Below are 13,192 nucleotides of genomic sequence, written 5' to 3' on the forward strand. Positions count from 1 at the left end.
GGGAATGGGGGTGTCAGGGAGGCAAGTGTGTTGTGTTACAATGTCAATAAACTGATTTAAAGTTGTGGTTGGTCTGTTCTCTATTCCTGCACCAGGACCAGCTTCCCACCACTGCTGTCTTTCGAGTCTAGAGCCTGACCTCGTAGGGGGGTGATGCATGCTTCTCAGGTAAAAAGCTGCAGTGCGCCAGGGCAGATGAACCAGCCGAGGTCTCTGGAGCCACATTACACTGTAAAATGTGGGGTTGCTAGGAGTCTGGGACATATTGCCAGAAGCCCTTAGAGAGTCAGGTGTACACAGCAGCTTCGTCCAGAACAGAGGCTGTACACCCAGGAGTCAAGTTCTTCGTAGGCCTTTTGTAGAGAAGGCTGGTCCTGGAACCAGGTTCTGGCTTTTGCGCCGACTGACGCTCCCATTCCTGGAGGTGTCTGAAGGAAGCAGCACACGCCTTAGGAAGAAGGTTTTCTCCCTTTGGAGCCGAGTGCCCTGAGGCATGGCTGCCATCCTGATGGAGGCATACCCCCAGTCTGATGATGGATAAGCTCTCAGTGGCATTGAAAGGGCCACTTCACAGATGACCTCTTAATTTGTCAAGGGCTTATTACCATTTCTTTCCTCTTGCTTCTGTTTTCTCAGGTGAAGTGTGGGCTTGTTCTACCTCCTAGAGCTTTGGACCTATCTTCTGCTGAACTGTGGCTGTCTTTACTTTCTTTGAGTCTTTGGCCCATTTTAATATTGTTCTTTGTGAAACTTGTTTTCACACTGGGCCAAGTCATTAACCGTGGACCCTCCCTGGTATTCATGAAAAGAAGTGAGCTTAGCACCTTACCCCTCCACAGTTATTAGTGGAAGGTCAGCCTAGAGACATTCAATTGAAATAAGGACCTGAAGATGTCTCCACTGAGCAGATACCCCCTAGAGGCAGCATAAAGGCGGTGACTGAAACGAACGAGATTTAGAGCAGATTACGTGAATGCTAACAATGGCCAAGTTAATGTAGGCAGTTCCGATTTCAGATGTTAAAGTCAAACCCAAGGAATCTACAAGACTGGTGAAAAACCAAGACAAGACTCGGCCCTTTATTATCCCCAAAGCTAGCAGAGTGGACAGGAAACATCAGATTTTGCTGCCATCTACTGGTGGATCCTCTTAAACACAGCCAGAATTGGATAAAATCAGAAACCCAGACAGTTAAGAATTCCCTTTCAAAAAGATAAGACCACTAAGAGGAAAGAAACATGGTAAATCCCCCAAATCTGCACTCCAATTAAAGCAACTTAGAAGGTAGACTATTTTGGGGGATGATGGAGTTGGGGAGGGGAGATAATGTGAAAGGCAAACTAGTCTAAATTTAAGAACAGGGACATTAAAAACTTTATTCAATAAATACAACAAATAATTTAAAAATATACTTCAATTCCAAACCCAATTAAGAAAAGGAAGCAGCAAGAAAGGGGAAAAAACGGAGGGGAGGAGAAAATCATGGAAAGGAGAAAGTTCAAGAGGTGGAACAATGATTGGGTTGGGCTGTTTCCGAATGTACCACCCTTTGAAATTCTGATCAAATGCTCTTGACCCATAAACATTTAGGGCTTGTTCTGATGGGGTGGGCAGCCATAGGAATCCACCAGCAGGGAACGATTCTCTGGTATCTGGATTAGAGCACCCTGGAGGCTGGAATTGGGGGGTTTTAAGGAGTTTCCCACTCTTCCTAAAAAACCATCTGTTCTAACTCCCAGGCAGGTTGAAATAGTGCAAACTCTTAGGCAAAGAGCTCCCCGCTGCATAGTTTCACAGGTAAGTATCCAAAACCAGGGTTTCTGGGACGTCCCAGAGTACCCAGGAGTCCAAAGCCACTTGGGTGAATGGGATCTAAGGGGAAGGAAGACAGGAGAGGCCAGGGCACAGGTTAAAGCTTCTGGGTAAGGCAGTGGCCAAGCTGGAAAACACTGCTGGGCAGGAAGGATTGCGGGGTAGGTAGTCTGGACATTGGATTCAACAACTTGCCATCAGCCAGGGAAGGTGGAGCTGAGGATGCATATGGAACAGGACCAGGAAGATAAGGAAAGCTGAGAGAGAATGGAAAGGTGGGGAGGAGGGAGGAGGAGACAGCTCAGCAGCAAACTCCAGGAGAAATAACCAGCAGCCCTCACAGATTTGTGATTGTCTCTTAAAAAGATTTATTTTTCTCTTCTTGCCTGAATGTACAAAGGCAAAAAGAGTACAGTTTGTATATATATATATTTATATATATATATAAAAAAACAAGGAACTTGGTAATGTACACTTTACATAAGGGAAGAATCAGGAAGACTGAAATTAAATCCAACAGAGCAACGCCAATGGAACAAAAGCTATGAACAGCAACACTGCCCCTCCAGCCCGGGCCTCCAGCTCGCCCCAACCTGCTCCCAATGGGGGCTGAGCACCAAGGCAAGCGGGTGGGCTGGGGCAGGAGGGGCTGGGATGGGGTTTGGGAGGGGCTCATCCCAGGAGGGGCCCATGGCAGAGGATCATCAGAAAACTTCCTGGGAGGCCCAAGGAATAAAACAAATAATAAAGGCCCAGAATTATGGGGCCAACTAGCTGCCCAGTGGAGTCTTGGGGGCATCAGAGTAGACAGTGGGATGGTGATAGGGTATATGGATAATTAGTGACATGGGTGACCTCAAAGCCCGTATAAAATAACTCTTAGCCCTTCTGCAGTCTTATCCTCCCACTCCTGAGGCCAAGTCTTCCCACACCCACCGTGGAGCCTGGAGAGAAGAGATTTAAGAATCACCACTTCATTTCATGGGGTGCCCTCTTAACCCTTCTGCTTGTGGTCCTCTGACCTTGAGATGTGTGGAGAGGATGAGATAAGAAGGAAATTGCATACATGTACATATACATGTACCAACGGGGAAAGGGGCTGAATGAGGAAGAGGAGGATGTGAATCTTGAGCAGCAGCTCTCCAAGCTTGGCTGTCTTTCCCTCTAGATTCTCTGGGGAACCTGATGAGATGTCTAGGAGAGGCCTGGGCTGGGGTGGTGCCAAGAGAGCCTTGGTCTGGTGGTCTGGGCCCTTAGCAGCAACCTTTTCCAGCCTATGCTTACGGAGTGGGGTGGGGGTAGAATGGGAATCCTTGCTTCGTGTCTTGTCCCTCTGACCAGGTCATGGGTGCCACAGGTACCCTCACCTGTGTTCCTCCTCCCCATGTAGAGAGGCTGGAGGTGGGCAGCAAATCCTTCACTCAGCGCTCATCAAGGATCTGTTTCCTCCTTTGCTGCTGCTGCTGCTGCTTTGTGCTATTCCAGGGAAGGAAGATTGGACCTGGCAAGGATCTGAGAGCAGGAGGATTAGGGATCAGGAAAAGGCAGTGCCATTCTGCCATTCCTGGCTTTTACCTGCTCTTCTGGGCAGTTCAGCTTCCACTCTTCAAGGGAGACTTGGATATAAGGATCCAAGAGCCAAAAGTTTAATAGGGGAAAAGAAAACAAAAGAAAAAGCTGTTCCCTTCTGTAGAACCCAAGGCTGCCCTGCTAATACGGAATTTCTTCTTCTCTGTGTTACAGAATGAAGTGGAAAGGGCAGGAATGCAGACCATGCCTGCCTGATGGGAAAAAAATTACTTTAAACGGTTTCTTTACAATATGTACAGATCACGCTGTAAGCCAGCGCCACAGTTACAAAACACACAACAATATTTAAAAACAAACAGGAACAGAGACAGGCCCTTGGCTTCACCCCACAGGAGTGTGGGAGGGCATAATCAGGCTGAAATTCAGTCATCCTCTTAGTGGTGACTCAGGTTAGGTGGGGTGTCACTTCCACGGATGAAAGGGGTGTCACTGTTCAGAGCACTGCCCGCTGGGGCAGCAGGAGGCAGAGGGAATGATGGAGGAGAGGGAGGCTTCTTGGGGCCTGCTAAGAGGTCTAAAATGGTGAGATTTTTGGACGGGCTCAGAACCCAACTTGAATAAAAACGAGAACGTGAAACCTAGAGGAAAGGTCTATAGGTCAGAGGGGCTCCTCTTAGGCAAATGACCCTGAGCCTCTAGATCTAGAGTAGGGCTCTGGGATCTTGGAAAGCAGCCTTTGCTGGACAATGTGCTAACTGCCCTCCACCTCCATGACCCACGCTGTCAGAGCCAAGTACCTGCAAAAGTGGTCACTTTGGGCACTCTGGTCACTAATACCCCGGGTGCCTAGGCTGGTATCTGTCAGTCTTTATTTTCTCTCAATCCAGGTCAAGGACAGATAGGAGAGGAGGAGAACAAAGGGATGATACCTCAAAAGCAAAGTAAGAGCTAAAGCTTCCCACACCACGGGGAAGGAAGTGACTCCAATAAAGCTACCAAAGCATTGTCCCTTCCCAGTACAAAGAGCACAGAGCCTGGACTGAGAGAGCAGAGAAATGTCTGCTGCCTCAAAGCACAGCTCCCACTGAGTACACTTTGTGGCTCAGAGGAGTAATGGCTTGAATGTGTTACCCCAGGTCTAAGGAACACATAACCTCCTATGGTCAGTGTCTCCTAAAACAAAAATGTGTGTTACAAAGACACGGCTCATATTGGCACACATGGGGTTATAGACTGAGCTATATAAAACCGTATACTTGTATACAGAGGAACCTGGCTGTATATATTTGTGACCCTAAATGATGGCTGAATGGCCAGGACATCTCTTAAGAACTGCCCCCTGGGCCTTGCCCTGAGGACCCTGGCAGACTCTGAAGCTCCCCAGGCCGGGGAATACTATTTTACCTGCCTGAGTCTTAAGAGCCAAGCAGTGGAAAAGAAGAGGAGAGATCAGTGTGAGAATCCCCCTGGGCACAGGGGTCAGGAGGGAAAAGAGAAAGGGCCAGGTGTTGAGGGCTAAGAAGCAGCAGGACTTAGTGGGGATGCAGTTCTATTTCACAGACTCCATTCATGCTCCAGCTCCAGCTTACTGCCAGTACCCCTGGGGAGCCCTGTGCTGGTGTGGGGACCCCCAACCCTCTGCCTGACCAGCAGCCCAAGGCCATGCTGGGCAAGTACCATGGTCAACCTTTCTAGGCTGGGCTCTGAGCATTTATATGTGCTCATGTGAGAGGGGAGAAGTCTTCATGTTTGAAGACCTTGTTTTCACAATTATAGAGAAAACAGCCCCCAATTTCTTTCCTGAGATTCTAATTTCTCCACGTGCTGTCAGTTCCCAGGGCTCAAACCACTGGGGAGATGCAGGATCTGGTGATGGTGGTAATGACGGTGAGAGGGAATGGCTGCTGTGCTGTCTTCAGACCTTACCCAGTGCTTGGGGGTCCCTCCCTGGGTGGGGGCTGGTACTCCTCCGGCAGCTGACCAGGGGTTGGGGAACAGAGCAGTGACTTCTCTGGGCTGAGGCCATGTTCCCCTGGTTGCTCCCCATGCCTTCATCTCCACAGAGGCCACAACAGTCACAAATGTGGCCGAGAGAATAAATATTTTTGCTAAGTACCAGCTCTCCAGCTCCTGAGGAAGAGGGAGGGTGGGGGAGTCCGGGACCTGGTGGAGGCGAGATAGCCAAGGGTCTGCCTTCGGTCATGGTGGGAACACGGCAAACAGGATGATCAACACCATTTAACTGATGTATTAGTGGCACCTCCAGCACCTCCTTGGGTGAGCCAGTCGGGCCCGTGAAGCTGACTTTATCCCGGCACTTGGTGTTCTGTAAGGGAAACGGACAGATAACCAGGCACTCAGCGGCTGGCACAACAACCACAAGGTGGCGCTCCAAGAAAATGAACTGTGGGGGAGGTAGCTACTGCTCTCCCTAGAGCAGTGGTTCTCAACCTTTCTAATGCTGCGACCCTTTAATACAGTTCCTCATGTTGTGGTGACCCCCAACCATAAAACTATTTTCGTTGCTACTTCATAACTGTAATTTTGCTACTGTTAAAAATCGTAATGTAAATATCTGTTTTCCGATGGTCTTAGGCGACCCTGGTAGCGGTTCTCAACCTGTCGTGACCCACAGGTTGAGAACCGCTAGCCTATCGTGACCCACAGGTTGAGAACCGCTACCAGGGTCGCCTAAGACCATCGGAAAACAGATATTTACATTACGATTCTTAACAGGAGCAAAATTACAGTTATGAAGTAGCAACGAAAATAGTTTTATGGTTGGGGGTCACCACAACATGAGGAACTGTATTAAAGGGTCGCGGCATTAGAAAGGTTGAGAACCACTGCCCTAGAGGATGTGTTCCACAGCTCCTCTCAGAAGCACGTGGCTTCACGGGAGACTTGTACTAGAGGCTTGGCCAAGGTTCCACCATTTCCAGACTGCTGACCCAACACAGCTATCCCTCACCCAGGCTCCACAGATACTCTGTGACCCATGACAGTTGTGATCAACTATCTCTATGTGCTGCCCCAAATTAAAAACCACTTACCATTCTCACCTCCGGGGGGGTGGGTAGAGTGAGGGAGTTGAGCCTTGCTGGCTGGCAACAATGGCTGTGGAAGAAAGCCCTGAGTGAGGAGGAGGACATGTTAGTGTAGCACTCCCAGAACCTTTGATTCAAGCACTTTCTCTTGACCAGCTGGGTGAGGAGGGGAGGAGTTTCTCCTTATTTTCCTAACTCTATTGAGTTTTGGGGTGCTGACAGAAAAGAAAAAAGTAATACTAGGCCAGATATAATTGCTAGGGATAGAGAATAAGGCTCCATTTTTCAGCTGCTTGCTTCTCTTTGGCTGTGGGAACACCTGTTCTTATTCTTCTGAATATGAAAGCCAATTTTCTGGAGAAGCTTGAGAGTCCCCAAGCTCCAAGGGAGGAAATAAATGTCATATGCTTTAATGATGGTCTGCAGGAGGGTAGGATTCTGACAGAAGTTATTAAAAAAAAAAAAAAGAATTCTTGCCAGGGGCTCCTTGCTGTGGACAGCGCACTGCTATGGAGTTAGAAGGCAGGCGGTGGGAAGTGAGGCTTACCTGCTGCATAGGGTAGGTTGTACTGTGCTGGGAGCAATGAGTAGCCCAAGTGGTGGTGGTGGTGGTGTGTGGACATCAGGCGCTGGGACGGAGAGGTGCGGGGCCGGTCTACACTTCTATCACCGGCACCGGCTCCTCCGATGCTGCTACAGCTGCCACCACCCCCAACCACCCCACAGCCTCCCCGATCTCTCTCCTGAGAAGTTTTATCACTTATCTGGAAAGGAAAGCAACACAAAAGCACTATTGTGAGACACACATGAGAGCAAGATGCCAGGGCCCACATCGTGACTCCTTAAACATGCAGAACACCTAAGAGTCAAGGCGGTGCCTGGAGGAGCCACCTGCACTGTGGTTAGGACCTGACCTTGTCCACCTTCTCCCGGACCCCGATTCCAGCCCTACTGGTCTTTGTGTTCATTTGCAAGTGTAACTGCTCTTCCCTTACCGTGGGAGACTTGCTCTTGTAGTGGCTGGCATGCTGCTGTAAGATGTCCAAGGCTTTGGACTCTGAGCCGGATTTACAACTGACACTGGGGCTGGCTCGTGCCTTGTCAGCATCTTCACCCCCTGAGACCTTGCTGCCATATGGGGAGAAAGAGTAGCTGGAAGGTAGGTAGGAACCTGGGAAAGGAGAAAGAAAGCAGTCAGGGAGATGGGAGAGGGAGAAGAAACTGCGTTAGTGAGCGTGGCTGGGAGGGTATCAGCTTCCCGAGGCACAGGGATAGTTTCTACCCTGGTGTCTTTGGGCTGAGATGACTAGTTTGTCCTTTCTTTACTGAGCTCTAGAGGCAAAATTAGCTTATGGATATTAGGAACATGACCCGAAGACTCTGAGCATCAATTTCCCTGGAGTCCCGGTCTCAGAGATTCAGCCTGGAGAGGTGAGACGATGAAGTGGAAAGGTCATAGGATATGAAGGCAGATGGCCTTGGGCTCAAATCCTACCCCTGAGACTTAACAGTTGGGTAGCCTTGAGCAAATTAACAACCTTTCTGAGTTTCAGTTTCCTCACCACCAAAATGAAGATACCAAATCTTATTTCACAGGGTGTCTGGTGGATTAAAGAAGATAATGCACATAAATACCAGGACAGTGCCTGGCCCAGATCAGGCACTCATCCAACAGCACTACTATTTTTATAGAGGTGGGTAGGGGTAACAGGAGAAAGGAGTGAGACACGTTCCTAACTGTCATTATAATGTTATGCCAGAATATCAAGACTATTTCGGCTGCTCTCCTATAGGGAGGGGGCAGCTTGTAGGAGTGAAAGAAGCTCCCTCTCACCCCAGAAGTACCACACATAGCTGTTCAGGCAACAGGCATCAGTGAGTAGAGTAAGAAAATTTTCTTCTAACAAGTTAAAAACACAAACTCCTACTGTGTGTCCCCTAAGAACTCAAGGTTGGCAGTATAAAGAGCTTGTCTTTCCCAAGCTGAGCCTCTTCTAGCTGGACTTCCCCACAATCTGACTTCCAATGCTCTTCCCCCTCCTGCCTTCCAATCTTACAGCTGAACAGGATCTTGCAAATGAACACATGCAGTGTGCTGGTTTGAATGTGATTTGTTCCACGTCTCTCTCATTGCTACAATGAAGCTGTAAGCTCCTTGAGGGGAGGAACTAGTCTTCCCTATGTCTTTTGTGTTCTCCACAGTGCCCGAGTGCACTGCAAAATAAAGAATGTGTGTGTAACAAATCCTCGTTGAGGGAAGATGGCAGTGGTACAGAGAGAATTTTACCTCTTGTTATCCATGAAAAGTGACTGTAGAGGCAACCCTCTAGTGAAGCAAGGGAGGTAGAGGTGGTCCCACAGACGGTAATTAGGGGTCAAAGAGTTGGGTGTAGAGGGGCCACTTCACAGAATGTCACATTCAAAAAAGGGCTGTCATCTACCTGAGCCCAATAAGCCTTAGGACTGAGCAAAAAAACTGGATTTGAAATCTCTGCTTCATTTCCACCCGCAGGTAATGGAACACCAGCTGGAAGGGCGGTGCGTACCTGGGTAGTTCTGCATCATCACAGCAGGCATGCCCCGGTAGCTGGGGTGGTTGGGGTCATAGGACTGGCTGTAGGAGTAGCCGTGCATGTAGGGGATGTAAGACTGGTGCTGGGTGAGAGGGGAGGACACAGGCACATGGACACTTGGTCGGGGCTCCTTGCTCCCAAGGCGGGATTCCTCAGAAGTGGGCAGCTTGCAGTCACTACTTGTGCTTTCCTTCCCATCCTCCTTGGGAACAGAGTCCTTATTCCGACTCCTTTCCTCCTTCAATTTGCGGTCCCGCTCCTCTTTCCACCTCTCATCTTCTGACTTGATGTCTGAATACTTGGCAGGATAAACATATGTCCACATCCGGGGCTCAGCTTCCTACAATCACAGAATGAGCACTCAGTGTTGCACAAATGAAGGAGAGAGAGAGTGAGTGACAGTTCAAGCCCAGGGTCCCAGCAAACACCTAGGGCAGAGTATGCCAGTGGCCTCTACTGATGGTTTACAATGAACTCTGGTCTCGCCTGCTTAAAAAGCCTGCCCCTCGGCCTCAAGGGAAAGAAGAAAGATGGGAAAGAAAAGGAAATCTATCGGTGGGTCTCCTCAATGAGAGAACAAGCATACTGGAGAAATGACTCCCTGAATAGAAGAGGTTGCTTCTTTCCAAGGATATTTAGGTTGTTTCATTTCTTCAGGGCAAGCTCACGGGCGGAAGGCCTAACTGTGGCACCAACAGGGAAGGGAAGACTTTAAGTTTCCTGAGCAGCCCTGGCAGGTACGGCTCCTTTGGTTAAGCGTCATCTCAAGGTCTCTGGTTCAATTCTCGGTCAGGGCACATGCCTGGGTTGTGGGCTCAGTCCCCAGTAGGGGGCATGCTGGAAGCAGATGACTGATGTTTCTGTCTGTCTGTCTGTCTGTCTCCCTCACCCTCCTCTATAAAATCAATAAAAACATATTAAAAAAAGAAAAGTCTTTTGAGCAGAGCAAGATGTGAGACCAAGTTCTTGGTTCTAGCTCTTCCTATAAAATATCTTTGAAAGTAACAGTTTGAGTAGCGTACTTCTGGTCTACTCTAAAATTTGGACAGATCACCATGAACTCATTCCACAGGAACCAAACACTGGAAGAAACACTGGACTAGAAATACAGATAGCTGGGTTCCAGTTTTGTTTTGTTTCTGGGTCTCTCTTGTCAAATGGGAAAACACATTTTACTGATGTAAAAGTGCCCCTCCCCCCCCTTTTTTGTTAATTCTCACCTGAGGATATATATGTTTTCCCACTGCTTTTCAGAGAGAGTGGAAGGGAGGGAGGGAAGTGGGGAGAGAGAAACATTGATGTGAGAGAGAAACACCTTCTGTAGGTGCCCCGACTGGGGGTGGGGAGTAAACCTGCAACCCAGGTATGTGCCGCTGACTGGAAATTGAACGAGACCCTTTGGTGCAGGGGCCGATGCCCTAACGACTGAGTACACTGACCAAGGCTAAAAGTGCTTTTTGAAAAACATTTAAATGATTTACAAAGGTAAAAATATCCCTACAATTATAGATTTCTCCTGCTAATCTGTACTCTGTTGACCTCCTGCATCAGGACAACCCGGAGTGTGAGGAAGAGAGAAACACAGACAGTATTTCTATTTCTTCCCAGAACAGTTACCTGTCGGTACCAGAGTATTGGATCCACCTCTGCCTGTCGGCCACACTCAGCACCTGTTTTAGCCTCAGAAGCCTCCTTGCCTAGGTGGCTGGCCTCACTCAGCTTCACTTTAAGTGTTTCTGGGGCCTGGCTGGGGAGTTTGGAAGAGTCATCTAACTTGGGAATAATGACTGATTTGGCAGGGTCAGCCCCGGGCTCCTTGGCCTTGCTGGGTCCCGACTTCACCAGGTCGGTCAGGCTGGGAGCCTTGGTGAGAGTTGGTGGAATTGACGGCTTTTGCTTCCATTCTTCTTTGAGTGCTGCTTCCCGCTCCTTCAAGCCCAACTCTGCCTTCTTGTCCAGTCCCCGCTGCTGCTGCTCCAAGCTCTGCCGTTTCTGCTGTTCCTCATATTGCTGCCGGTAAGCTGTGTTCGTGCTCAGGAGGTGGGTGTGGTAGCTCTGGTCGCTGTAGCCATAGGGGGGCACATAGGCATACTGGTTGTAGTACAGGGACTGCATGTACATGTTGGGACGCTGCTGGATGACAGAGGGCTGCTGACTGGAACTGCTCAGCTCTGGCTTCTTGTCCTCACAGACATCGTTCTTTGCTTTCCCCTCTATGCTCTCAGACTCCTCATCCTTTTTTGTCTTCAGGGCCTGACTTTCCACTCCTGCCTGGCTGCTGGGGTTCAGCGTCCCTGGGCTGGACTGTGCGTAGTTTGGAGAGTAGTAACTCTCAAAGCCTTGGTAATATGGGGAGTCTTTGCTCTGTGGCTGAGGGGGAAAAAGAGTTTTCTTAGCCCCTTCCTTAACCAGCTGCTCAGGGTCCTTTGATTTGACACTATCCACTTTGCCCTCCCCGTCCTCCCCAGCATCAGAGATGTCAGAGTAGGCAGGGCTGTTGGTTTTGACGGAGCTGGCTTCAGCTCCATTCTGAGTCACTACATGTAAGGGAGTCATGGGCTGGGTAGGGGTAGTGCTCTCTAGGCGGCTACTGCTTCCAATGGAAGGGCTGGGGGCATTGTCTGTGAAGCTGTATATCTTATCAGCTTCAGCCTTGATGCTGGCCAGTCGGCTCTGGTGAGGGTCTGATGAGCCATTGAGGAGCCCCTCCATTTTCATCCCATCTCCTGATGATTCCCTGAATGGGCTTTTGCCTTCTTCTGCTCGACACACCTTTCCAGGAGTCAGAGGACTTTCAAGTTCCTTTGAAGACTCCTTCTTTTTTTTGTCTTTCTTTTTCTTATCCTTGGCTGGAGTCAAGGCAGGGTTGACTGTGAAAGGTTCTCCCATCACAGTGGGCTTGGGCTGAATGGGCTTGAGCTGGGGGCTGTTGGGCATGGCTTGGACCACTGTGGTGGTCAAGCCCGAGGAGGAGCCGGGGCTGGCTGCTGTGAAGGTGGCTGTCTGGAAGGTGTAGATTTGTTGTGGGGGGATGGCCGGGGCAATGGGCCGGGCTGACTTTAAGCTCTTGGAAGGCATCTTTTCAGGTTTCAAACAAGAGGGTTTTTTACATTTTTCTTTTTCCATACACTTCCTTTCCAAAGAATCAAAGGCATCATTGCTTGTATCATCCATAACTGAGGGTCCATCATCAGAGCCATCATTGGATAAGGCCCCAAGGTCTGTGTCCCCTTCCCCACTCAACTTTTTCTTACACAGACCTTTTGTGCTGAATTTGCTTGAAGGAGAAGGGCTATGGGGCTCTACGAGCCGAACTTTGGGGGTAGCTGAGCGGGCAGGGGACAAGGAGCCTTTCTGTGAGGCAGAGGCACCATTGCAGCTCCCCAGGTCTGCATGGAGGGTGGGCTCCTCTCCGTACTCACTGTCTCCATCTGCTTCTGGCTTGCTATCATCATCGGTATGGGCATGAGCTTGATGGTACTTAAGTCCATTGATGTGCTTATACTTTTTGTTACAGTTTGGGTGGGGACAGTCAATCAGGACTGGGGAGGGACAATTTCTATCTAGAACAGTGGGTTCCACCTTGGTCCCAGGGAGGGGGCCAGTGGCTGAGCCCATGGAATTCGTACGGACACGCTTGCTCCCTTTGGAGTCCTCTGAGCTAGAATTCAGCTCCATGTCTGAAAGGGGTTTGTTTTTCCGCTTATTCACTGAGGAAGGGCTGGCCTTGACATCCTCAGAGGTGCTACTGGCAGGTGGGCGGTGCTCTGAAGAATTCTGGCTGCCCCGACGGCCTTTGCTATTGGCTCCTGCTCGGGTTTTGCTGCTGCTGCTGGTCCCTTTGCTGTCAGATGTTGTTGCTGTCTCATTGACAGGTGTGTTACTGTTGGGACGCATGCGCTTGCCTCTACCCCGACCGTTTCGCATTTCCAAGTCACTGGTGGGAGAGTCACAGAACCTTGGCAAAGGACAAACACAATAGAATATTATTAAGAAGTGAAAACGACTTCAAACCAGTTTAGCTGCAGTCTCCAGAAGAATTGTCCAGATGGTAACTATCATTTTCAACGAATATGATTTGCTAAAGGAACTTCTGAAAGAGTGGGAACTGCAATTAAGTGGTAAGCTCCTATAATGCTTTCTGCATACTAGCTATAAATTATTCCCCAACATTTGGGTTCCCCAAAGCCTAGCAAACTGCAAACTAATATTAGGAATAAGCTGTAAGGT

At 49.3% G+C, this 13,192-nt stretch overlaps 1 protein-coding gene across 2 annotated transcripts in view; it reads right to left on the bottom strand.

Annotated features, from left to right (window-relative positions):
* Positions 1–1,064: 1,064 nt before the first annotated feature.
* The window catches only part of ZNF609 (zinc finger protein 609), a 222,911-nt gene continuing 210,783 nt past the window's right edge, over positions 1,065–13,192 (bottom strand). The window contains exons 5-10 of one of the 2 annotated variants that reach the window (XM_054716143.1): positions 10,580–12,920; positions 8,936–9,302; positions 7,385–7,560; positions 6,937–7,153; positions 6,396–6,459; positions 1,065–5,668 (exon numbers count right to left, since the gene is read on the bottom strand). In XM_054716143.1, coding sequence (XP_054572118.1) covers positions 6,401–6,459; positions 6,937–7,153; positions 7,385–7,560; positions 8,936–9,302; positions 10,580–12,920 — 3,160 coding nt within the window. In that variant the 3' untranslated portion in view covers positions 1,065–5,668; positions 6,396–6,400. Of the gene's footprint in view, positions 5,669–6,395; positions 6,475–6,936; positions 7,154–7,384; positions 7,561–8,935; positions 9,303–10,579; positions 12,921–13,192 lie in introns of both variants that reach the window. The other variant, XM_054716142.1, reaches the window with a different exon arrangement.

This window comes from Eptesicus fuscus, chromosome 5, assembly GCF_027574615.1.
Source record: "Eptesicus fuscus isolate TK198812 chromosome 5, DD_ASM_mEF_20220401, whole genome shotgun sequence".
NCBI lineage: Eukaryota > Metazoa > Chordata > Mammalia > Chiroptera > Vespertilionidae > Eptesicus > Eptesicus fuscus.